Source organism: Psammomys obesus, unplaced genomic scaffold (genome assembly GCF_907164565.1).
Source record: "Psammomys obesus unplaced genomic scaffold, mPsaObe1.curated_primary_1811, whole genome shotgun sequence".
NCBI classification, from domain to species: domain Eukaryota; kingdom Metazoa; phylum Chordata; class Mammalia; order Rodentia; family Muridae; genus Psammomys; species Psammomys obesus.
The window spans coordinates 47,863,901-47,890,585 of record NW_026585644.1 but is presented as its reverse complement, the minus strand read 5'-3'; the positions used below and the strand labels follow the sequence as shown (position 1 = coordinate 47,890,585).

At 39.6% G+C, this 26,685-nt stretch overlaps 1 protein-coding gene across 1 annotated transcript in view; it reads left to right on the top strand.

Annotated features, from left to right (window-relative positions):
* Positions 1-636: 636 nt before the first annotated feature.
* The window catches only part of Thada (THADA armadillo repeat containing), a 296,591-nt gene continuing 270,542 nt past the window's right edge, over positions 637-26,685 (top strand). The window contains exons 1-15 of the mRNA XM_055619015.1: positions 637-762; positions 2,698-2,797; positions 3,826-3,920; positions 4,409-4,539; positions 7,391-7,539; positions 7,654-7,686; positions 8,118-8,166; positions 11,457-11,644; positions 15,308-15,402; positions 16,468-16,688; positions 18,672-19,363; positions 20,987-21,138; positions 21,878-22,033; positions 22,887-23,009; positions 25,838-25,961. Of these exons, the coding sequence (XP_055474990.1) occupies positions 2,722-2,797; positions 3,826-3,920; positions 4,409-4,539; positions 7,391-7,539; positions 7,654-7,686; positions 8,118-8,166; positions 11,457-11,644; positions 15,308-15,402; positions 16,468-16,688; positions 18,672-19,363; positions 20,987-21,138; positions 21,878-22,033; positions 22,887-23,009; positions 25,838-25,961 (2,284 nt within the window). The 5' untranslated portion in view covers positions 637-762; positions 2,698-2,721. The remainder of the gene's footprint in view (positions 763-2,697; positions 2,798-3,825; positions 3,921-4,408; positions 4,540-7,390; positions 7,540-7,653; positions 7,687-8,117; positions 8,167-11,456; positions 11,645-15,307; positions 15,403-16,467; positions 16,689-18,671; positions 19,364-20,986; positions 21,139-21,877; positions 22,034-22,886; positions 23,010-25,837; positions 25,962-26,685) is intronic.

The window sequence follows — 26,685 nt, the reverse complement described above, 5'->3', positions numbered from 1 at the left end:
AATACAAGGCACAGCAATATAAAATTGAGAAAAGAATTAAAGGCTTAAAGCCACCCACTTATTAACCCAATTTTCATTATTTTCCCCAACTATGAATTTCAGAGCCCAGGCTAGCATCCTGGCCCTTTTTAGCATCTTGTCTGTTCTCTAATCCCGTCCCAACTCCTATTGAGGTGCTAGGTCTCTAGTTCTTATTCCTTTTTAAAGGACGGGACTGCATTACAGTTTATGAATTGTGTAGAAGATACAAGCTTTAAAAGCGCAGCTTTCAAGGCTCAGACAGCGGGGTTTAAGTTGTTGCTCGTGGCTTCAGTTCACTCCCTGGCCCAACCGTACCCGCGCGTCGTTTTTGTCTGTTTGAGCTGGGCACAGTGTATCTGGAAAGTCTGGGGTGAGACAGAATTGTCGACCTGACACGTCAGGGTGTGGAGCCTGAAGCCCTGCCATCCAGAAGAAAGTGAGGCGTGCGCCGTCCCCGGGAGCCACCACCACCACCGAAGCGCTTCTCAAAAACTGTGAAGTAGCGGTCTAGCCAAATCCACTAGCAAACGCCCTCTCTGATGACATCACGACCCTCCAGCATTTCTGATTGGAGGAAAAGCACTCGGCTTCTCTCGCGATATTTCCTTGCCGGATCCTGGCCTGCCTACTTACACCGGACCGATCGTGGATCTCGCCCCACGTTACAAGCCGCCGGGACCAGACAGGCTTCCGGGACTCGTCCAGAGGTGGCGAATCTTTGCAGACGTCCCCGGGCACGAGGTTTGGCTCGCGGGCGTGCTGCCTGCCTGGCGCGCGGGCGCGTGGGACGCAGTGTCCACAGCGCGGCCGGGCCAGCTTGCAGGATCCCCCGAGGGTACCAGTCGTGGCCCATCAGCAGTGCCGGCGTGTGGCTTTTGGCCCTTCGGTCTCAATGGAGACAGCCCTTTAACCACTTTTTCAGCTGTCATTCTGTCATTCTTCGGACCCCACGTGGGTCGGAAAGATGTAGATGGGAGGGAAGCAGCAAGTGGTACCTACGAGCAGACGCCCATCAGGCTGGACAGGGGGATTTTCGGCACTGGAGAGGCCCCGCTCACCAGGACACACGTTTATGCGTATCCATAAAACACGCAGAATCACTGAGTCTCTTTCTTTTAGGACTCGTGAATCAAATACTGCTGCAAACTTGCCATTTAAAATCAGAATTATCTCCTCAGTTTTCTTCCTCAGTACCTTCTCACTTTGTACGCTGGCTGCTCGTTTAGGAAATTATATCCCTAAATTTAACCCGTAACTTTAAATTCTTCCCTCGTTGTCTGTCTAGCTGTGTTCATTCTTAACTTTTTTGGTTGACTCCTCACTTGCCATTACTGTATTGACTTGCTGCCCAAGTGAACTATAAAGTCTTCAGCTTCAGGACCAGTCTGTCACTTAGCTGTAGTGTGTACTTTTAGGTAGCAGGTAGTCCATCATTCTGCTATTCAAGATGGGTCTTTCTGTCTGTCTGTCTGTCTGTCTATCTATCTGTCTATCTGTATTTCCCTCCCAGAATATCATTAGGAAATGTTAATTCCTTGACGTTGTTCACCAGATGTTTATAAACATCTACTACATGCCTGAACGCTTAAGGTGTTGAGAATTAAAACACTGAACAGTCATTAAAATTTCCACCTTCATAGAGTTTACTACTAGGGAAAGCAGACAAGTGCAAGTTAATGTAATTTTAGATAGTAATACATGCTGTGAAAAAGAAAATAATGGGAGTGCATGTGTATCATATCAGAGTGATGACATTTTAGGTAATGTTACAGAAAGCTCTTGGGTGGTATTCAGTTAAGAACTTGGATAATAAGTATTAAGCTTTGTCATGTGTGTGGGACAGAACATTGTCAGATTGTAAAGTCTCATAGGTGATAGTAAGAATATCAGGTACCATGAGAGGTCTTAAGATGGCAGAATAGATTGTTTTGAAATGAATGGTAGAGGAAGCCGGGGTCAGATTGTTGTCAGGCTTTGAATGCCAAAACCCAAATTTGGATATTAGTGACTGATAAATTGTGTTTAGTGCAATTGAAAACCCTTGGGAAGATTAAGAGCAAATGTATTGTTTAACTTTGTTAGTGTTTTAAAAAAATTGTTTTGATGACTGACAAGAATGGATTCTTCAGAGAAGTAGTGTCAGGAGTTTAGGTGAATTAACATTGAGTCAGTGTGTGTCTGGGAGAGTCTATGTGAAGGTAGCCGGTTCCTCATTGGACCATAGACGTCTTCCTTTGACTTCCTTTGAGCTGGAATCCGTCTCCTTGGAGCTTTCATTGACTCTCTAATTCTTCAGTGGGACAAAAGAAATCTCTTCTTCAAATCTACAGCTATTTTAAGGACTATATAATAAGACCCATTTCAAACAACAGCAGCAGAAACCATAAACAAGCAAATTAAAAGCCCTTTATTTATTTTACTTTTATTTTTTGCGAACCAGATATTCTCAGCTCAGCGATTCTCTGCCTGGGGCGGTTGTGCCTTCTGACAGTGGTCCTGCTAGGAGGCACCTGCTTGTTGTCTTGTTTGTAGTAAGACGCTCCCGGCATCTAAGGGGGTGCGGGCTGGGGAGCCTCTCAGCATCCTGTAGTGCACAGGACAACATCCTCAAGAAAAGCCATGTGTTGTCGGGGAAACCCTCCACTGACCAGTGCCTTAAGCTCTTCTTTCTTACAGAGACTGCTGTTCATCCTGTTTAAAATGGGTGTGAAGAAGAAAAGAGAAATGCAGGTTGCTGCAGTGACAGTTTGCCATCAGGACCTGGAAACTTTAAGATGTATGTGACTTTTAAATTTCGATTGTTTAAGGTCTGGACCCTATAGAGTGTAACATTGAAATTTTTTCTGTTTAACTTTTCTATATATCTTTTGCATTCCATTGTGGATAAAAAAATAGTTTTGTTGAATATTATTTGTCTTTAGGTTGAGTTCTACTTGCTATTTTGGCTTATACCTATTTTTACTTTAAATAGATAATTGTTTTTAAATTTATATATGCATGTACATCATGTATGTGTGTGCCTGAAGGCCACAGGTCATGAGAGGGCATCAAATCCCCAGGAGCTGTAGTTGTGGAGGGTAGTGAGCTGCCATGTGGGTGCTGGGAGCTGAACCTGGATCCTCTGGAAGGGCAGCTCTCTACATCAGAGTGTTTATATCTATTTTTGCTTTATTATTTATTTGGGTGTATGTGGACATGCGCATGAGAAAATACTTTCATCAGATTGGTCTGTGGGCAAGTCTGTGGGGGGGGGAATTTTCTTGGTTAATGATTGTTGTGAGAGGGTCCAGCTCAAGTGTAGGCAGTACCACCTTTGAACAGGTGGTCCAGCTTTATATAATAAAAGCAAGCAGAGTAGTCCAACCAGGAAGTGGTGTTGCTTCCATGGTCTCTGCTTTGGTTCCTGCCTCCAGGTCCCTGTCTTGAGTTTTTGCTCTGACTTCTATTTGTGATGGACTGTGATCTGGGAATTGTAAGATAAATAAACCCTTTCCTCCCCAGTTTGCTTTTGGTCATGGTGTTTAACAGCGATAGAGATCAAACTAAGACAGTATGTGTATATGTGGCCATCTGCATACCTGACAGAGGTAGATGTCAGAGGACATCTTTTGAGAGTTGGCACTCTCCTCCCTCCACTGCATGGGTTGGGGGCGGTCAGACTCAGGGTCAGGCTAGGGCAAGCGCCTTACCTCCTAACCCATCTCACTGGTCCTGGTTTCTATCCTTAACATTTTTGTAGAATGGATAAGAAAGGTGCTGTTAATCCATATGTGAGTACATCATTGAAATCTTTGTATTCCTTAGCTTTTGCTGATGTGGAAGGGAAAAATCTTGCCTCTTTGCTGTTACATTGTGTACAGCTCACGGATGGAGTGTCACAAATCCATTCTGTTAAACAGGTAAAGCTGAGCTTTTGTTAATGTGTATGTTTTGAATATTATCATGCTATTATAGATTTTACAAATTACCTGACAGTATTTGGCTTCAGTTGCTAATTTATCACCAAATGATAGTTTTCGTTTTTCTGTTTATTGTATAATGTCCCTTTGTTCTGAGCAGCAGTAGAAACAGTATCCAAGCACCTACCCTCCCTGGACTATAAGTAAAGAGAGAGGGCATATGTTAAAGGCTTATCAATACTGAAATCAGGCTGGAATGTACCTCAGTTGGAAGAGTGCTTACATGTTTAAGACCCTGGGTTTGATCCTTAGCACCACATAAGTCAGACATGCCTGTAGTCTTAACTGTTGGGAGTTAGAAGCAGGAGGATCAAAAGTTCAAGGTCATTCTTCCTCTTTCCTTCAAAGAAAAGAAAAATGATTTAAAAGAATATTTGTACTCATGTGTGTTTTGATGTATTTGACATTAATATTTATTTTTATTATAGATTGTGCCTCTTCTGGAGAAGGTGGATAAAGATGTTGTGTGTGATTCCACTATTGAAAGTTGTTTGGATATTTTAGCAGGCATTTATTTTTCCTTGACTCCAAAGAATCCCTTGAAGAAAGTTTTGGCAAGGTAAGGAAAAGAAGGGAGATAAGTTGAATGCTACAAAAAATAGCCAGAGACTGGGGATACACTGCAGTTGTAATGTGCTGACCTAGTAGTAGGTAGAAGGCTTTGGTTCCCTCCTCAGCACTTAAAAGAAAAGAAAAGAAAAGAAAAGGAGAAAAGAAAAGAAAAGAAAAGAAAAAGCATGTAAAGTTCATTCACTGTTTTGGTAAAATTAAGCCAAAGTGTATTACTATAAGTTTCATTTGTACTGTCTATCTGTGTATCTGTCTAAAGGCTTTAGGAAGCGAAAGCCTTAGGTTATAGGATTTAAAAAACAAGCTGTGCATTTATATAGTCAGCCCGGTTCCCTGTTTCTGGGTCATTCTTTTACATGGATGTTTAAATCTATCATCCTGTTCCTTTTCTCTGGTCCCATCTATTCTAACACAGATAGTACAGCAATATGTGCGTGATATAAAATGTTTAAGTAATGCAGAAGTGCACAAAAGTAAATGAGTTTCGAATTCCACCATTTCTACCTTGTTTAATTTTTTTTTTTTTTTTTTTTAGGAAAGGGTTGCCACTTTAATTTTGGTTTTTGGTTTTTAAAACCTTTTCTCTGGGTTTAACGTATGTGTACTATGTTTTAGTTTTAATATTTTTATAATGGTATAATACTCTACACAATACTCTGCAGTTAGTTTATTTACTAAATATCTTGGGAGGGCTGGTGAGATGGCTCTGTGAATCTTGGTACTTCCTGTTCAGCCTGATGGCCTGAGTTTGATCTCTGCAACCTACATAGTAGAAACAGAACCAACTCCTACAAGTTTTCTTATGTGTATAAGTGTGCTATGGTACCCATGTGCTCCCTCAGTAAACAAACAAATAAATAGAGTATCTTAGAGAAATTTCTGTATCAGGATAGTCTCCTTGAAAAATAAAAACTTTCATTTGGGAGCTGGAGAGATGGCTCAGAGGTTAAGAGCACAGATTGTTCTTCCAAAGATCCTGATTCAATTCCCAGCAACCACATGGCAACTTATAACCATTGATAATAAGATCTGGTGTCATCTTCTGCCATGTAGGCATACATGCAGGCAGAATACTATATAAATAATAAGTAAATCTTAAAAAAGTATTCATTTATATTTATTTTGTGTGTGTGTGTTTTGCCTGCATTTATGTCTGTACATACTCCATGAATATGTACATATGAATATGTAAAAATGTGATCATGATAAGTATTATTTGGTTTATTTAATCTCCTTGCCACTGATAAATATCTGGTGTTTTAGATTTTATTATGCTGTCAATGTGATGTTCTTTATCATACATAAAATGTGTGTTATCATCTGTCAGTATTCCTAGAAGAAGATTTCTAGACCAAAAGGCCGATTCTGTAGATGTCGTTACTGTACTTCCCCTAAGCTACTTACTTAAACTTCCATAGCTGTGAATGACACTGCTGATTTCTTTGTGTTTCCCTAGCACTGGATGACACCAGTCTTTACATTTGTAAACTCCGAATGTGATTAATGCTATTTTATCATCATTTACGTTTTTCCAGATTGTTAGTGGTGAACTTTTCTTGGTGCTGGATTTGGACCTCACAGGGATCTTTCATCTAAGGCAGATACTCTCCCATTGACCCACATCTCCAGCTCATGGCTGAACACTTTATATGTGGAGTTTGATTACCTTTTATATTATATATCTGTTCATTGTGCCAGATATATTTTTATTTTTCACTTAATGCATGATGGATTGTCTTTATTAAGATAAAGACCATGACCCTACTAATACTTTTTATTATATAGATTTCTAAATTTTATGTTTTGTTTATTTTATTTTGTTTATTCGTTGTTTTGTTGTTGTTGTTTTTCGAGACAGGGTTTCTCTATGTAGCCGTGGCTGTCCTAGAACTAGCTCTGGAGATGAGGCTGACCTTGAACTTAGAGATCCACTTGCCTCTGCCTCCAGTGCTGGGGCTAAAGGTGTGTGCCATCACCGCCTGGCTCATGTTATTTATTTATGCTTTCTCTACTTCAAGATTGTTTATTTGTTTGTCTTAATTCTTTCTTTCTGTTTTTAAATCCATCTAGAATCAGGTTTTAAGTATTGGTTAAGTTAGAGATCAGTTTAGTTTTCCGTTGCATGCAGGGTCTCCCTAGCCTGTTGGCTCATACATTTCCTTTCCTATTTGGGATATGCCTTGTCTTAGGTATTTTTATATAAACATGGGTTTGATTCTTTTAGACTTATGTATATTTCTTGAACCAATGCCACTCATTTACTTAATATTTTGGTAATATGACTCAATTACAGAATAAGTTATTTTCTACTGAATTTCCTTTTTCAGGGTATTCTAGTTTTTAGATTTATTTCTTCTAGAAAAGCAGTGAACCTTTCAAAGATGAAATGTTTTATTTGTTTTGAATCAATTGGAATAAAATTGACATTAGCTTTCATATCCAGGAAATTTTGTTGAGTACTTAAATGTGATTTAAGTACATTTCTAGGAATTGGGGTTAAACTGAGTAAAAAAGCGTAGATTTTTGAGCATTTTGCTTTCTAAGGGGAAAATAGAGAAGGCGGCACCACGTGCTTTCCCGCCTCACACTGTGCTTAGTACTATTGCTACTCAGTACCTGGCTACTCCACTGAGACTAGCCTGGGGGTCAGAAACACAAAATGGAACCCGGGAGAGAGACGGGAAAGGGTGGACCAGCGAATTTTGCTGATGGAAATTTTGTGTGAAGTTGTAATTTTGTGGCTGGATTTTGAAGATGTGGTTCAGTATTTAATGTTAACATCTCCCTCCCCACTTAACCCAGTGCTGTACAGTTTTCGTCATTTGGTTCTTTTTTTGTAGCTCACTGGATGGCCTGCCCGAATTTTTTCTAACTGAAGCTACACACAGTTTTACTTCTCATCTTCAAGAAGAACTAGATACTGCTGACTTACATTCTTATAGAAAAGTAATCAACAATATAGCTTCCTGCATGGAGAACTTTAACCTGGGTAAGCCAGCACTTTTTTGGTGTCCTTCCCTGGGTAACATCTGTCATTACATAACTGTTCTTCAATGTCCATTTTGGCAAAAACTCCTTAGCATTGTTGTTTTCCCACCTGCAGGTAGAGCAAGTGTTGTTAATCTGCTTAAAGATGGTAAGTCTTGATATTTTCATTTGCTTTGAGGGGTGACAGTTTCTCTGAGTCATTTTAGAACTGACTTCTTTAAATTTCTTGGCAATAGGGCCTCAGTGGTTAAGAGCACTGGCTCTTCTTCTGGAGGACCTGGGTTCAATTCCCGGCATCCACATGACAGCTCACATTGTCTCTAACTTTAGTTCCAGGGGATCTAACACCCTCACAGAGACATACATACAGGCAAAACACCAATGCACATAAAATAAAATTAATTGAAAAAGGATTTTCTTGGCAATAGTGAAGTGCTTCAGATAACTAAATTAGACTGTGCTCCTGAAGTTTCTGCTTCTCCATGTCATCATTTATGGTAGATGTCTTGAAATGTTCCTGCTTCTGAAGCTAAAACTCAGTTTGGAGTGCTGGTTGCCATTGTATTCTCTTTGTTTCAGTGCTTCGTTTTCTGCAGAGGAGTTTAATTGAAATCCTGGAAGAAAACAGGCAAGTGCTGTGTGTTTGTGTGCATGTGCATAGCTCTGTGTGTACAGTTGGGATTTTTTTCAGTACAAAGGGAGCTTCTGTAGAAGTCTCAGAGTGTGCTGCTTCCAACATTTGGATTCATATGTATTTTTTTTAATTGATTTTTTGGAGACAAGGTCTCACTGTATAAAGCAGGCTAGCTCAAACTTGTAATCTTCCTGTCACAGCCTCTCAGGTGCTGGGGTTACAGGTATGTACTGCCATGCTTAGATGATAGTTAGTTTTTAAAGATCAAATACATTATCATGAGAATAAATGAGGAAGAGAGTCATTTCTCCTACCTTTGAGTGTTCAATATTAATGGGTGAATTTCTTGTTATCTCTCTGAAGACATTAAAAAAGTATAATAGGTATCTGTTTTTTTTTTTTTTTTTTTTAAGTTTCCTGAGCTTTACATAGTCTTTAGTTTTTCAGAGTTTTTATTTTTCCCCATTTGCTGTGTTTACTCACTGTGTTTCTTGCAAGAAATTTTTCTCAGAAGTCTAATGATCCTTGGCTGGGTACTCCTTTTCAGGGACAGGTCATTAAAAGTTGATGTGAGTCTGTGTACCCGTGTGGGTTTGACTGCAAGTTTTCCTCTCTAGTCGAACGGGGCTCTTTCCTAGGGAACCCTTTAAGTCATGTCTTACTACTTGGGGGTGGGCTTGTGGCCACAGCATCATCCGGACCTTACGTTAGTATTCTAGTTGCAGAGTGCCGGCACAGAGTCGAGGCCTTGGATTCTGACAGTCACTGCGCACACGTTTACCTAGTGTGCAGTATGGCATGGCTGCTTTGTTTGTGTGCACTGTTTTTCTGACAGACACAGGCTGGAGCTCAGTCCTCCTGGTCACCACTGGGTAAATGCATTGCTTTACCTTTTCTGTAGGCGAACCAGTTGTCTGCTGGCTGAGCAGTTTGGTTTAGAGTGCGTATTCTTTCTAAAACGTGTAGTCATTTTGCCTGTCTTCAGCCCTGTTTACCTCCATATCAAGCCAGAATTAAAGTGTCCGTGGTTCCTGAGCCTTTTGGAGTTATAACTCAGGTTACTCTTAGCTTTATTCTCTGATGAAGTTTGACCTTTGGTTTTTCTATAAAGACACTGCCGTTCATATGCTTTGCAGCGTCTAAAGGACTGCCATATTATTACCTCGTTCTTTATGCACTTGTTTATGCCTTTTGTGTTTAAATCACGGCTTCTGGCTTAGGGACATTCTGGGATGGAGTAGAAGTAGTAGCTGTATGGCCACTTTAACCTGAGGTCTTCTGCTTCAAGAGAAGCTTCTTTGTCTTTTCAGACTTCTTGGCTCATCCTATGGACTTGGGTCCAATCCTCCAATTTCATTTGTTCCTGTTGTTTCATACTATGTACTTCGTTGGCGTCAGCCACTGTCCATATTGTATTTAGATTTCCAGTTAGTTCTCATTTTCCTTAGTAGACTCAATAGTCAGTTGGTTCCTAGACATTTTGACTTGCTTTTTTATAGGTACAGATTCAGCGTATGTTCCCCAAAATTCACTATCTTAAGACACTAACCCTTCTAACTTCCACCCAACTTTCTGTCTCTTTGATTTTGCCTGTCTTTGATACTTGTATAAATGAAATCATATAACATATACATATTCATTATATGTTTTCACATATATGTATATTCATTATGTATATATATTTGGGTGATGACTATACAGCCTCACTGTATAGTTCAGATGGGCAGTGAGTTCATGAGTTTTCTGCTCTAGCCTCCTGAGTGCTGATATTACAGTATATACCACAATGTCCAGCCTACTTATCCTTTTGGGCCAGGCGTATTTCACTTGGGATGTTTTCAAGACCTATCTATGTAGTAATATGTTTCAGAATTTATTCCTTTTTATAGCCAAATACTCCACAGTGTATATATGATACATTTTGTCTATTTATCTGCTAGCTTTTTGGCTTTTCCTCCCTTTTGGCTGCTGTATAATGCTACTATAAACATTGGTGTGCAGAAGAGGCTTTTCAGTTTCAGTTTTCTTTTCTCCCCAATCCCTCAATTTTTTTGTTTTTTTAAAGTAGAATTTTACTCTCTAGCTTCAGCTAGCTTGAAACTGTAACTTATACTGCTCTCAGACTTATGGCAATTCTCCTGTTTCAGCCTCTCATATGCTTCCCATACTTGGCTCTACTTTCAGTTCTTAGAAATATATACCTAAGAGTGGACTAGCTGGGCCTTTTACTAATTTTGTTTGTTTTGAGGAAGTTACAAACTTTTCCCTGGCTTGCGTTTTAATAGGATGTGTTTTCTCCTATTGAAAATAGACAGAGAAAGACAAAGTTAAAGACTGGGAGACCAGATGAAAGCTATTGTAATCCAAAGGAGACATGAGAATGATCCAGGTCAAATAGTAGCCATGGAGATGGCATAAGTCCAGATATATTTTGAAGATGGGGTAGAGAAGACAGGAGGCAAACGTGATTACAGCATTTTTAGAGGTAGGGATCTCAGGAGGTAGTGCAGGTTTGGAGTCAAGTATAAATTCATATATTTTGAGATGCCTATGAGATACCTTAATGAAGATGGTGAATAAGACGTTAGAAATGCAAATTTGTAATAGGAAAGATCTGGGTTAGAGCAAAAAGTTTGATAATAGTTAGCATATAGAATACAATTGAAAGCTTAAGAGCTACATAAGATCAGCGTCAAGGGAGAGAATTTGATAGAGAACTGAGAACTAAGGTCTGAATCTTGGGGAGCTTTGACATAGAGTAGGGCAGGCTGAGACTGTTTCTCACTGTCAGAGGATCTAAGTTACCAGGTTACTGTTTAGTGAAGCTTTGAGTTGATCCTTCACACTAGAGAGAAGGGGGCAAGATCTGTGAGGGAGAAGAGAAATAGGTGGGTAAATAGGTTAGGCAGAGGACAACTACCTCGTCATGATGTCTGAGGACAAAGTCTAGGAGCATATGTTGAAGGCAGATGGAAAAAGTATGTGTAGACTGTTCACATCTCTAAATTGTCTCATTGGATCTTCATTTCTTCTTTTATAAATTTCTTATCTTTGCCCTGAAATAGGGAGTAAGGTTCGCCTGGCTGAGGAAGAGGGCCCTACTGAGCTAAGAGTATTAGGATCTTACAGTTGTCTGTGTAACTGGAATGCTTATGCATATGGGAGATAGACACATGTCTGTTATGATCCCAAAGGCCCTCGGGTGCAGGAGTGTGCTGGTTTTAGAGGGGTGGAGGTGGTGACGTTCACATTTGAATTTCTTCTGAAATCTCTTTTCTTTGTAGAAAATTTGCTGGAAATCATATTGTTCAAACAGAGTTAATGAATGACTTGCTAGTAGGTGTTAGAGTGGCCATGACAGTAGTGCAGAAAGTACAAGGGCCCCAAGGCGAACTCTGGAATGATTACAACTCTCCCATCTGGCAAAGTATGTGTGGCTTGCTGAGCATTTTCACCAAGTTTTTAAATGATGGTAAGTGTGTCAGTGTTCAAAATGATGGTTATAACTGCATGCTAGTCCCTAGTACATGTAAGTTAGGTATAGAACGTCTCTGTCAGTTAATGCAGAAAGGACGTACATTATGTGATTCTAATGCTTTTTTAGTTTGTTTTTTGCTTTTCAAATGTATGTGTTCAGCAAGGGAGGTTGAAGAACTTTTCCCAGTTTGTGTATGTATGTGTCAGCATCTTTATTGTGTACGAAAGAGAAAAACCAGTAATCTCATTGTTGGAAAGCCACAGACTTTAATTTATAAATGAAAATTGTTTAGAAATAGTTAACAGGCCTGGAGTGATGGCTCAGAGGTTAAGAGTACTGTTTGCTCTTCCAGAGGTCCTGAGTTCAATTCCCAGCAACCACATGGTGGCTCACAACCATCTATAGTGAGATCTAGTGCCCTCTTCTGGTGTGCAGTATACATAATAAACAAATAAATCTTAAAAAAAAAAAAAGAAAAACCAAAATATACTTAAAAAAAAAGTATTTACCAAATTTAAGGAAGATTTAGAAAGATGAGTTGAATTCTTAGTAGTAATATATTCAAATAATGACAGTAGTTAATTATGAGCCTGGTTGCCTAATTCCTGTATATCTCTTATGGCCATGAGAATTCTACCACTAGCAAGCTAACTGAAAAGAAATTTCTCTTAATGAGAGTATTTTAATTAATAAATTGAAATGAAGTAACAATAGACTGTCACCTTTTGTAACACCCAGTGATTAATGCAGGTGGCCATAAGCATCAGCAGTCACAGAAACAGAAAACCGGACAGAATGTGCCTTAGATTCTTATAGCTGCTACCTGTTCTCTTCCCAAAGGGATTGAACTGGAGAGTGATGCTATCTTTAGGTTAGCTGCCTGTGCAGGGGTCAAAGGATGCATTGGATTAGACAGAGAAGCACAGTGTCCTGGTTGAAGAAAACTTTGCAAGACATATGGGCCAGAGTTCTTCCTTAGAGAATTAGAGACAGAAAAGGGACACCTATAGTGTAAGGTATCTAAAAGACATTTAAAATGATATGGCAGCTGCCCTGTCAAGAAGTACATGTTCATTTATTAAAGATATGGAATATAGGGAAATCATTACTGTGAAAGTCAGAATAGTATTTACTTATAGAGTCTGAAGGGAATTATGGTTTGTATGAGATATATGGATAGGCCTTCTGGGCCTGGAAGCTGAGGTCTCTTTCTCTGATGATGAGTTCAAGGATGGTCACCATCTATAACTTATTTAACTGGATATAAAAGGGTTATATAACATTTAACTATTCAAGAAAAGGTTAAATTATCCTTTCTCTTCATTTGCTATTTTATGTAGTAATGTTTATATGAATTTAACTATAATAAAAAACAAGTGAACAAAAACAAACACCAAAACAACAAGAGGCTGTAGAAATGGCTCAGTGTTTAAGAGCACTCACTGGCTGCTCTTCCTGAGGACCTGGGTTTAGTTGCCAATACCCAGATAGCTCACAACTGTCTATAACTCCAACCCCAGGGGATCCTATGTTCTCTTCTGCTTTCTTGGTCACTGTATACACAAGATGCACAGACACACATGCAAATAAAATATCCATACACATAAGATTTTAAAAAATTAAAAAAATAAGAAACATGGCTGGACAAGATGTCTGAGTGGGTAAAGTTTTTGTCACCAAGCTAGATGACCTGAGTTTGATGCTTGATGCTTAGAACTCACCTAATGGGAGAGAATGGGAGTCTACAAATTGTCCTCTGACCTCCACACTGTTGCACCCTAACCTTAACCCTAGTACACACACACACACACACACACACACACACACACACACACACACACACACACAGAGAGAGAGAGAGAGAGAGAGAGAGAGAGAGAGTAAAACATTATGGGGACCTGTTTAGAACTCTTCTTTGTAAGAAGTGGTTTACTCAGCTTTGCTGGGATGATTGTTTTTACACAGGTAACTAGGAAAAGTAATGGCTTTTGTTACTGTCTAGTTAATATTTCTGTTTTTCTTTATACATTGGACTTTTTAGAATTTAAAGGATAATAAATCAGTTTCTTTAAAAAAATAAGCATTTTTAATTTATGTGTGTGTCTCTGAGTATGTGTGCGTGCGGGTTACTGAGGAGGCCAGGAGGTGGCATTTGATCTCCCGGAGCTAGAGTTATCAATGGTGTAAGCCATCTAGTGTAGGTGCTGGGACCTAAGCTCTGAGCCATCTCTCCAGACCTCTGTTAGTTACCTTTATCAAGACAGAATTTAGAAACAACTTTTCACAGGAACCTTTTAAAGGGGGAATTTGATAATCTGGAAAATACAGAGAAGATAGAATTTAAAAATGTTTTAAAACTTATTTTATTTTTATTTGTATATATGTGTGGTTATCTGAGTTTATACACCGTATGAATTTAAGTGCCTGTGAAGGCCAGAATAGGGCAGCAGATCCCATGGAACAAGGTTTACAGATGGTTCTGAGCATCCATTTGGGGATGCTGGGAGATGAACCTGGGTGCTCTAAGAATAGCAAGTACTCAGGACTGCTGCGCCATCTGTCCAGTCCCAGACACAGTTTTAACCAGACAGCTTATTTTCTGAGAAGTTGATGGCACTTCACCACTGCTGTTCTTCCGGAGTTTAAAGCTTTTTGTATTAGTAAAGTATTTAGCTGTGAGTAACAGAAAACTGAGCCATGCCTCTCTTCCTGTATCGTGGAGTTCAGAGGCAGATGACCCAGAACCACTGCTGTCAGTGTAGGACCAGCTTCTGCATTGCTGTGGATTTTTATCATGTTGGTGTCTGTCTATATGTTTGTTACCTCCTGTTTGGCATCTTATGCTGTAGCTGCCGACATCATGTGTTTGTGCAAGGCAAGAAGAAGGGCCAATTGCATCTTAATCAGAAAAAACTAATAGATCCAAGGGACTTGTGCTGATAGCTCATTGGCCTGAATCCTCCCCCGTGGGTGCCTTTAGTTGCAAGGAGGATTGTGGAAACAAGAGTCTTGCTTTTGGCTAAGCAGATGGCTGCCAAAAGTCAGTTTTGTTCCCAGAGATGGAGGGCAGAGTGGATATTTAATAGTTAACTTAAGGTGTCTGTCAAACTTCTCAGTCTGAGGTGAGCAATTCACAATACTGGAGGCTAATATATATATAAACGGAAGGTAGCAACTCAGTTGCCTGCTCACGTCCAGTGCTGTGCTCCAAAGGTTTCTAATGAACATTAGTGTAGATTTTTCACATAGACCTTCAAAGCTAAATTGTTTGTGTTTTGGAATACGGAGGCATGAGTGGTTGGGAGGACCAAGTGATGGTGTTGCTAGGGTTGCCAGAGGTGTAGATATCAAGGATGAGAGCAAGATGTTGCATGGGAGGAGGGAAGCTCATTTACTGAATATGTACTCGGCTTACTCTTTCTTTTCATTTTCTTTTAAACGTTATGATAGCTTGTCCTGTATGGGTTATTTCTCTCTCTCTCTCTGGAAAAAAAAAAAGCTGAGTTCCTGGGACATTCAGTAACCTGTCTGGGATCTAGTCACCTGGCAAATGGTCAGGCTGGAACTGTTGAGGACTGTCTGACCCCAAAGCACTTGCTCTTTCCACTACTCCAGGCTCGCCATTCTTTAATGCATAATGTCTGCTCCCCCCAATAGATGACCTGCTGCAGACTATTCAAAGTACATCTGGATTAGCTGTTGTCCTTTTCATTAAGACCATGTTCCGACCATCTGAAAAGCTTCCTGAATTGGTGAGTGCATCTTCTTTTTAGAACTTTCCTTCACTAAGAATTAGATGGATATCAATTTATTTTTTAATTTAAAATGTCATTTCGTATTATTTGACAGTTATTTACTTGTAGTGTGTGTATGGGCACACATGTGTCACAGTGTGTGTGTGGAAGTCAGTGGACAACTTGTGGTATTTAGTTCTCTGCTACCACATGGGTTCTGGGAATCAAGCTTAGGTTGTTTTAGACTTGACATGTCTGTACCCACTAAGCCATTTCACCAGCCCCTCAATTTTTAAGCCATATTAGCTGAATTTTAAAAAGTTTATTTGGCATAGTTGGAATTTTTCTCATTGCTCTTTTCTCCTGTAATGATAGTTGTAAATATACAAATGAAGTAGCGGTGACAAGGGCAAGGCAATAACTAAGTCAGTTTTGCAAAGATAATGACTATCAACATTTTTTTTGACTACTCTCCTAATTGTTTCTAGGGCTGTTTTTTCAGTTCTTTGTGTCAGTATGATAAGAGATACTTGTAACATTCAAACTGTCCAGTGACTAATGTTTCAATACACAGTTATAACTTGCTGATAGTCTTACTAAGAATGAACTTTGCACTATACTTAATCATATACTTTGTAATACAAGAGGCATGTTAGGGTCAATTTTTAGTGAATTTGGTCTCTAAGGAAAGTTAATTTGGTAATATAGACCATTATCTTTGTATTGGCCACTAGCATCCTCCCCAGCTCCCAGTGTATTATCCAGAAACTCACTTTTCCTTAAACCCAACCCTAACTGAATGTGTGTATTCTAAGATCATGCAAAATAATTATCCTTGTATACAATTGAAGTTTTTTCTCAGAAATGTTCTAAAAGCATCCTCTTGTCCACTTGCAGTATTGACCCATAGATTTCCCCAGTACTTTCATGTCAGCCAAAAGATAGATGTGCTTAGATTTAGTTGTGCTTATTTTAATGATTGTTGCTGTTTCACCAATAGTTTTCTTAGAATATTTCAGAAGAAAGAGATTTGTAGGTTTGTGTTTGAGGTATTTATATATTATTACCTCATGTGTTTTCCAGATCAGCAGCTTGCTTCTCCAGTCAGTTGACAACACCATTATCCCTGAATGGTTCATGAACTGCTGCAGGAGCCTTTGTTGTGCTGGTGTGCCAGCGTCAGGTCTCTTGTTCCTGTGTCAGGGAACACTTGCTATGTTGGACTGGCAGGATGGGAGCACGGGCCCAAGCGAGGAGGCTTTGCTCTTGGATACTGTGCATGTTCTGTTTACTTTGAGTTCACAGTGAGTTTTGTTTTGTTATTTCATATTTTGTTTTGCTTAGAAGACATTTGAAGGACACAACTGAGCCAACAAAATAGATTCAATTAAATGTGGTTAGGATAAATCCTAAATTAAAATTGATATGTGAGAATAAAATAGCCATGAGAGAGAAAAGACAAGATGATGAGCGTGACAGTTATAGAAATTACTGGTGCAGGTTAATGCATAGTGAACACTTCTAACATTCAGTATATATGTGAGCTTTTTTGTTTGGTTTGTTTTCAGTCAGTCTACTGTTACCTTGAACTTATTTTGTGACAAAGGCTCGTTTTGAACTATTAATCTTCCTGTCTCTCCACCCAAAATACTACCACACCCAACTTAAGCTAGCACTGAAAAATGTTTTCATGTTTTATTTAGTTATGTGCAGATGTGTGGTGGGTTTTTGCATGTGTATGAAGTGCCATGGAGGCCAGAAGAGGGCAGTGGATCCCTTGGTACTGGAGTTACAGGTGACCTGCCTGACCTGGGTATTGGGAACTGAACTTTTGACATCTGAAAGAACAATATGTGCTCCTAACTACTGACTTATATCTCCATTTTGAAAAACTTAAAAATTCAGGTGTAGAGATGGTAGAACCATTGACCCTATTTTCAGTTCTAGCACTATCAAACCAAAAAGCAGAAAATCCTATAAAAATGCTTGTATGTGTAGTGAGTGCTTCAGGATCCTGAATTTTAGGAACTCTAGGTATGTAATGTGCTCTACACATAGATAGTATAAAGACTTAATTTGTTGGGTGAGTGAAGTTAGGTTTTGACAGTAAATGCTCATTTATAAGCATGTTATAGGAAGGTCTACATAGAGCTGAGTTTCTTTGGTGTTTGGCTATTATGAATGAAATGATCAAGTACTTAAAAAAAGGCTCAAAGCAGGGTCTGGAGAGATGGCATAGCTGTTAAAGGTGATTACACCAAGCCTGATGCTCTGAGTTTGATTCATTGAACCTACATGGCAGAAGGAGAGAACTGACTCCTGCAAGTTTTCCTCTGACCTTGGCACATGTACACATATGTACTAAACAAACAAGTGTAATAAGTTTTTTAAAGCCAGACCATGAATATAGATTAATAACAGTAAGCATTACCGTTAAGATAAGCAAAAAGCTCTAAAATAATTTTTAAAAGATGGTGATATAATTCACGTACTATAAAATCAGAAATGTTCTGCAGTCCACCTCAGAATGCTTCCATCTTCCTAGATAGCCACGATCGTGCACTGGCAGGCAGTCAGCAAGAAGGGTTTGAGTGAAGCTTATATTACCTAATGAGACCTTGTCTCAAAATAATGTTCTCGTCATGCTAAAACACTAGACACCCCAAGACTAAAACTGATTCTCCAGCCTTTCCCAGCTGAGCCATCAAATTATTTAAACATCTCTGTGAGAGGCTAGGAAGCTGGTTCAGGGCTAGAGCACGAGCTGTGCAAGCATGTGGATCTGAGGTCAGACTTAAAGCAGCACATGTGTCTATGACCCCAGCGTTGGTAAGTGGAGACCAATGAATCCTGGGAGCTTGCTGGCCAGCCGCCTTAGCCGAAATAGCTAGCTTGTAGCTCAGTAAGGGACCCTGCCCCAAGGACATAAGATAGAGAGCTATAGAAGGCACCTGACATCTTTTAGCCTCTGTGCATGCATCTTTACACTAATTTGAATGCACCCCTCTCTCAACTTTAAAATACCCATGAAGCCATTATCACAGTGAAGACAGTGAATATTTCATTTATTACTAAAAGTTTTCGTGTATTCATTTTTAATTTTTAATATGGTAAAAACATTTATGTGAAAGTTTGACTTTCAGTTTGACCTTATTTGTAATTTTTGTTGTTGTTGTAAGTTAAATTAAATTTTTGTTCATTCTTTGTATTTAAAAGTTGTAATGTCTGTTCAATTTCTTCTACTAGGCAGTTTATAATAATATAGGTCATGGTTTATTTTTCTCCAGGATTAAGGAGTCAACACTAGAAATGTTCCTGTCTAGAACATTGGTATCTTGGACCAATTCAGCCATACAAATTCTTAAATCAAGTTCCCCAAACCTAAAGGATCATCTGAATGGGGATTCAAGTATAACTAGGAGACTTTTGGAATATGTCTATACACACTGGGAACATCCATTGGATGCTCTGAGACACCAAACTAAAATCATATTCAGAAATCTCCTGCAAATGCACCAGCTCGCTATGGAAGGGTCAGATTTAGTCACTGACCCCTTCTTTTTGGAACTGACTAAGAGTCTTCTGCGATTGGAATGGCACATTAAAGGGAAGTACGCTTGCCTTGGCTGTATGGTTGAGAGTGTTGGAATTGAACATATTTTGGCAATAGATAAAACTATTCCATCTCAGATCCTAGAGGTGATGGGAGACCAGTCATTGGTACCATATGCAACTGACCTTTTGGAAATCATGTTTAAGAATCATAAGGGCCAATTGAAGTCCCAGCCTGTCACCAATACTTGGCTGGATGAGTGGCATGAGACCTGGGTTTCTCCTCTTCTTTCTATACTGTGTGGAGGACACTTGGCTCAGAAGTCCTACGTGACTGATTATTACTTGCCGAGGTTACTGAATCACAGCCCTGGAAGCCTGCAGTACATGGTGAAGGTTCTCCAGGCAGCTATTGATATGGAAGCTGGTGAGAGAGTTTTTGTTTTATTAATTTCTAGGATACTTAAGTGTAGGGCCGTGGGCAGATGTTTGCATCTTCTGGCTTAAGTATCTCTCCCGTCCCCTTCTATAAGTAGTAGAGAAGGCTATTAATGACAGCCACTTCAGATTGAAACATTTTACTTTCAGTAGCTGAGTGGAGGTTTTGGCTGAGTAGTTTACCAAGCTACAGAGTGATTCCAGTTGTAAGATTTTGTTTTGTTTTTTAAAAAGATTGATTTTTAATGTGTATGAGTGGTTTGCTTGTGTCTATATGTGCAACACGTGTGCCTAATGCTTTTGGACGTCAGAACCTGCATTGGATCCCTTGGGCTGGAGTTATGGACAGTTGTGAGCTGCCATGAGTGTGGTGGGAATTGAACCTGGCTCCTCTGGGAGAACAGCCAGTGCTCTTAACTCCAGAGCCATCCACTCCAGCCCCTAGTTACAAAGTTTTAATTTATTAGTTTGGTCTCAAACAAGAGTAATGGTGTACGTATTTTATGTCATTTTCTTCTCCAGGTGATTGAGATAGTAATTAAAAATGCTTTAGGCAGTAGTAAAAGCAGGTGATTTTTTTTTTGTCTTTAGGTTGGAGGCACAGCTTAAAAGAAGAACTACTTAGTCATTTAGAATTGGGGGAAACATCCTACTGAGACAGGAGTGCTAAGGGGATCATGGTTTATAATCAGTGTGTAGCCATATGTGGTTGTATATGTCTCTAATTTCAACACTTGGGAGACCGAAGCGAGAGGATTGCTTCCAGCTCAAGGCCAGCCTTCTATACATAGTGAGTTCCAGAGAGGCCAGGAGTGCATGAAACTCTCTAAATAAATAGATAGATTTAAAATGGGTATAAAATGATACTCGTGACCATGGAAATCTTAAAGTATTCTATTTGATAAAGAAAAAAAATCCTTGTATATAATTATTGAAACTATTTGAACTAACTTGGTTCTGAGAGGAAATTTTGATTTCTATACACAAAAACAATCTGTTATTTAATAGTTGTTCTTGAATTTTTCAGAGACCTCCCAAGGCTTTGGCTTTGTTAACCTGTCCTGACATCAGCTCATGTTTATTTTGTGTAAGGTGTGCTGTGAGCCACAGTTTCCTGTGCCTCTGTTAGTGGCTGATGCTCTACTGAAATCAGCAAATCAGTGTGGTCCATTTTTTTATGTTCTTTATAAGTGAGAACAACTCAAAAATGTATGTTGAAGATCAGTGTTTATTTTCTAGAAAATAATACTGTTTGAACTATTGTAGTATTTCTGCTATTCTTGTGCAGTTGTAACTTTTCTCTACTTGATTTTTTTCTTCTAATTCATGTATGGTGATTTTTTTTAAGTGTTAAGGCCAAAGTAAATGTATTAAAGAGTAAGTTATGATTTCTTTAAATTAATAAGATAATTATGCTTACTTGAAATTATTGGCATTAATAATTATTTTCAGTCATTTTTACTTAGGTGAGCACTTTAATTCATGTTAGAATTTAGCTTAGAGTTGAATGTTAATTGAAACATAAAAGTTGGCATGTCACAGTTATTCCATAGCACAGGAATGTTCTTTGCTATTGTGCTTTTAGAACAAGAATAGTCTTTTCTCCTCTTAGGGTCTTGTAATCACAGAGGGGCTCTGGGAGCTTTGATGGCATGTCTGCGAACAGCTCGAGCTCATGGACATCTTCAGTCTGCAACTCATGCCTGGGAGAACCTGGTGTGCAGTGCAAGGGTAAAGCAAGGCTTAATTCATCAACAGTGCCAAGTAAGGAAACTTGTGTTGCATACATAGTCCCTGATAATCTGATTCCTTTAGTAGTCTAGCTAGAAGTCACTAACTTGTACCTAGCACGGGGTTAGGGAGTCCATTAAGAAGACAGTAGAAAGTGTCATCCTTGTACTCAGTCTATGCACTATCTAGTTGGGGAGCACAGACAGTTTACATAAAGAACCCGCAACTCTGAGTGACAATCCGATGTCAGTATGTCCTGATAAGGGGTTTTATCTGGAAGGCTTAGAAGAGCCTGATCAGAGTAGGTGATGGTTGGTTAGGAAATAGAGTGATGAATCAGCACCCAGAATGGAAGCCTGTTCATGTTTGGGAAACCTCTAGGGCTGGACTGATGACTTTGTTGGTTCCCAGTAACAGACTGAATGGGTTTGTTCACTGGTTGTCAGTGGAGTCAGGAAGTTTGGAGTAGGAGCAGAAAGAAGCCAGGAGACTGGCTAGTGTGAGCTGAACCTGAGCTGTGGCACCCTGGAGTAAGGTAGCACTGAGAAGACAAGAAAGGACCAGAGCTGAGTGCTCCGTAAGTAAGGCTTTTGAATTTGTATAAGTCTCAGTGTATATGTGTGATGAGACAGTTTTAGAGGAAGTAACTAAAAGGTGTTTTGGATTAAGAAACCTTTCTGAGGTATATGTGGGCAACTGAAGTTTACTTACGTAGCTTACACAAATTTTACACATTTAAAGTATTCACATTGTATTGTTTGGTGTACTTTAGGTGCGGATAGACACACTAGGCTTGCTCTGTGAAAGTAATCGGAGCACAGAAGTGGTCTCTGCCGAAGAGATGCAGTGGATTCAGTTCTTCATCACATACAATCTCAATAGTCAGTCTCCAGGTGTGCGGCAGCAGATTTGCTCACTCCTTAAAAAGGTAGACTTTTGCATCTACCCACCAGAATGGGGAAGTTGTAATTGTTCTAGAAATTGCTTTTTAAAAAGATCCCAGATTTGGGGAGAGTGTGGAATGGTTGTGGTATAGGGCTCCATGTATCTTCATGGCTTCAGTGTCTTTCCCTGAGTTCAGCAAGCTTACATGTGGGATTAAAATATAGCACAAAAAGTTCTTTCATTTGGGTGTAAAAAAATCAACCCTGACCTCTTAAAAAATATAATTTTAAACATTTTATTCATTTATTTAGGGGACAAGTGTGCATAACAGGGTGCAGTTATGGAGGTCAGAGGACAGTTTTCAGGAGTTGGTTCCCTCCATCTGCATGTGGATCCCGGAAACAGACTTAGGTCATCAGGCTTGGTGACAGGGAGCCTTAGTCACTGAGTTGTCCCACCAGCCCAAACTCTTTTTTTGAAAGAAAAAAAGTTCAGCATTGGGGTTCTTAGAGCGTAGGCGGTTTGAAGAAAGCGCTGGTGAGAGCGGGAGGAAGCATGTACATTTTTAAGCACCCCATGCAATGGCAATTTTATGAGTTACTCATCTTGAATCAGTTGTATAGCACATCTGTGGCAAGGCATTGGTATAGAAGTGACTATAATCTTCAGGTTCACACCAGCTTAATGGAAATGGGAAAACTGGTTTGATTCTGCTTGTAGTTTTTGGTAAAACTGTACAATGTTTATTTTATGTCAAAATGAAACTGCAGATTTCAAGATTTGAAAACTCAGGCACTCTCTTCCCCTTAAATTGTCCCTGTAGGCAGATGTTTTAGTTTACTGTGTGGTTCACATGTTTCAAAAAAAAAAAAAAAATGTCTTTGTCTCCCTAAAAGTTGTTCTGTAGGATACAAGAAAGTTCTCAGGTACTATATAAGTTGGAGCAAAGGAAACCCACATCTGACTCAGAGATCGGGTGCAGCAGAGAGCAGCCTTCTGCCTCTTTACAGCAGTATAAGGTAGGCAATGTGCCAGATATGCAGAGCCTCAGAAACTGCACACTGTGAGGAAGCACTAGAGGGCAGCAAATAGAAATGTCTTTGGGAATCGTGGCTTTGTGCTTTTTCCTCACCAAGCTGGCTGTTACATATTCCTTCTGGGCCTGGGTACTTCTCTGGAGGTAGTCTGAGTCGTGCAACCAAGGCAGTATTTGAGGACTGTGACATAATGACACAACAGGCTTACCTCAGTAGTTTACTTCTTATTGGGCCAGTTTACTTATTACTCCGACATTTGGGTAGTTGCTACCTCTAAACTCTACTTCTTCACATGGCAGAAGACTTTGTGCTGGCTATGGGTCAGATTGACAACTTTCAGTTGTGTGTGTGTGTGATGGGGACATACACAGAGTGAGTGTGTTCCATGGTCATGAATGTATGCATGCATGCATGTGGAAGGCAGAGGTTGATAGGAAGTACCTTCCTTGATTGCTGTCTACCTTATTTTTGAGATGGGCATCTCATTGAACCTAGAGCTTGTTGATTGAGCTAGATTGTTTGTCAGCAAGCCCCAAGCATCCTCTCATCTCTGTAATCTAGGGCCGATTACAAGTCTGCATTGCAACCCTAGGCTTTGGGTGTTAGGGATCCAACTCAGGTCCTCATGTTTGTATCACAAGTACCACGCTGACTGACCCATCTTCCTGACCTCCTGCTTTGTAGGTCAGCCAAGGCTACTTAGTGAGCTCTGTCTTAAAAACAAACAACCAAACCATACAGAGAAAGCAAAATCACCAAAACAAATGAAAACTCCCAACTTGGTTTTGAGAATTAAGCAAGAAACCTTTGGTAAACCTGAGCTGATGGCTCATCAGGTTAAAAGGCTTGCTGCTAGGCCTAGACTCCACATGGAGAAAGCCTGCTCCTGCAGATTGTCATCTGATCTTCACATGGGCACAGTGACATGTGCTGCCCGTGTATAAATACACACATAATAAATAAATTAATAAAACTTAAAAAACTTCACTAGGAGCCAGGAAAAGTGGTTTAGAATCCATGTGGAGCTCCGCCCTGTGTTTGAGAGTGAGTGTTCATTGCCTTTCTTAGGTCATTGCTGGATTAGAGGATATAAACATATCTTGCTTCTCTCTGAAAGGAGTGACATGGCATTCATGGAATATCACTTAAGCACATAGGAACATAAAGCCTGTTGTGTGGATTGAGATTCTAAATTTTCACAAATGCTTGTGTTTTAGTTTTTGCTATGGATCTTCCTTTTCCCCTCTCTTGAGACAAGGCCTTACTGTGTAGCCGATGCTGGCCTCAAACTGTGTTGCTCCTGTCTTAGTTTTCTGATTGCTGCGATTATAGTCAAGTATACCATGTCTGACAGCTATGCATGTTTTGAACATTAGGCCTTAGAGACTTAATCTGAGTTAGTTTGTGTAGAGTGCTTTCCTAGTATGCATAAAGCTATGTGTTGCATCTCAAGCTGTTTATGAAATCCAGCATGTGGATATGTGGGACTGCAGGTGGTGTACATGCCTGTTGTCTCAGCACTTACCATCTGGAAGCAGGAGGGTTAGAATTGAAGGTCACTACATAAAGGTCTGCTACATAAAAAGGTCAGAACCAGAATGGCATCCATGAGATTGTCTCAGTAACCACAATATAAACTGACAAAGGCATATATATTCACCTCTTGTGAGTGTTCATGCCTGGGGTCCTGTTGATTAAAAGTTTTCTTTTTTTTTTTTTTAATTTATCATTTATTATGTATACAGTGTTCTGCCTGCATGTATTCCTCCAGGCCAGAAGAAGTCACCAGATCTCATTATAGATGGTTGTGAGCCACCATGTGGTTGCTGGGAATTGAACTCAGGACCTTTGCAAGAACAGACAGTGCTCTTAACAAGTGAGCCATCTCTCCAGCTCCCTGATTAAAAGTTTTCTAAAAAATCATTTGTATAAGTAGAACGGTAGCGTATGAGCCTTGGGACAAGTAGAAAACAATGGAATAGTTAGATCTTTGTATAAATTGTGTTACAGTCAATTTGGTAGTCTTTATTGGCTGAATCTTTGTTTTCTCTGAAACTTTGAAAAGCTGCATCCCTCTGATGCCTAATGACTTCTGTCTAGAGAAGTCAGGATTTGTAAAGCCCTGGCACAGACAGGGCCTGAGTAGATCTTGTTTTTTTCTAAAACTGTGTTTGTTTGTTTATCCCATTGAGTCTGTGAGGACAGGGTTTTATAAAGTCATGATGTAGTTTGGCCTTGAGTATTGTCCCTTTTGTGTTGCTATATCAAACACCTGAGGGAGGGTACTTTGGAAAGGATCGAGGTTATGAAGAAGAGTGTTAGTGGCTGGAAAGACCAGACAGCAGAGTTGACGGTTCCCTGACCATGTCACGAGATAGCAGAGTGGTGGGCACCGTGTGGGAGAAGCACATGTTTAGGCATGAAGGTGAGAGAGCAAGTTGAGAAAGTAAACCTGTAGCCTCACACCCACCCCCTTAGAAACTCAGAGTTTAAAAGTAACCTGGTTCACCCCAGTGGAATTAATCAATTCCTGGGTAATTCCTTCCACCAGGCCTTGCCTCTTAAAGCTCCCATTCTCCCCCACTTTCATACCCTCCCATTGGTGGTCAAACTTGAAGCAGATGCGTCTTTAGGGGATAAACTATCCACCTCTAGTAGGTGTCAAGCTGACATTCAAACAGCTAGGAGAGTATCAGCAGAGCCTTTACCCTGAGTTACAGGTAGCAGAAATACTTATCCTGAAAGGAACCACCCTGACCAACTGCCCATTTACTTAATTATGCCTAATTGTGATTTGTTCTTAATTTTAGAATTTCATGTCATCTGTTTGCAATATTCTTTTCGAAGCATTGTTTCCTGGATCTTCCTACTCAACTAGGTTTTCAGCTTTAACCATTTTAGGATCAGTAGCTGAGGTGTTTCCTGCCTCAGAAGGTAAGCTTCAACAATGTCTGGGAAACATAACTCTTTGTTAGCATATTGCTTTGTTGACATTTCAATTTTATTGTCTTCTTTAGATTCCTTTTTAGTATATAGCCCTCATTTGTACATAATTAAAGTTGCTAGTGAAGGGCAAATGGGAAAAAAACTGTCTCCTCTTTTTGTTCATTACTATTTGTCAAACACATGCAAAGTTTCATGGATCCTCTTGGCTTACTGCACCAAGACTTCCCAAACTTCCCTGCCACATTTATTTGTGCTGTTACAAGAAAGGGCTTCATCTCTTAATTTTAAAGTGAAAACCGTAATGGCTTGTCTTATATTTAATATATAAGATGAATAAGCCTTGTGGCTAAAATGTGGCTTCTTGTATAGCCATCTGCATGAAGATCACTACACTTTCAGAAATCATATAAAAACATTGCATGCCAACAAATTAAATTGTCACATGAAATATACATGTTGATTCCGGTAAAAAGAAAAAAATAAAACTATGAAACAAAGGATAATTCTCTCTCTCTCTTTTTTTTTTAAGATTTATTTATTTACTTTATGTATATGAGTGCTCTGTCTCCATGTACCCCTGCACTCCAGAAGAGGGCATCAGAACCCAGTATAGATGGTTGTGAGCCACCATGTAGTTGCTGGAAATTGAACTCAGGACCTCTAGAAGAGCAGACAGTGCTCTTAACCACTGAGCCATCTCTCCAGCTCAACA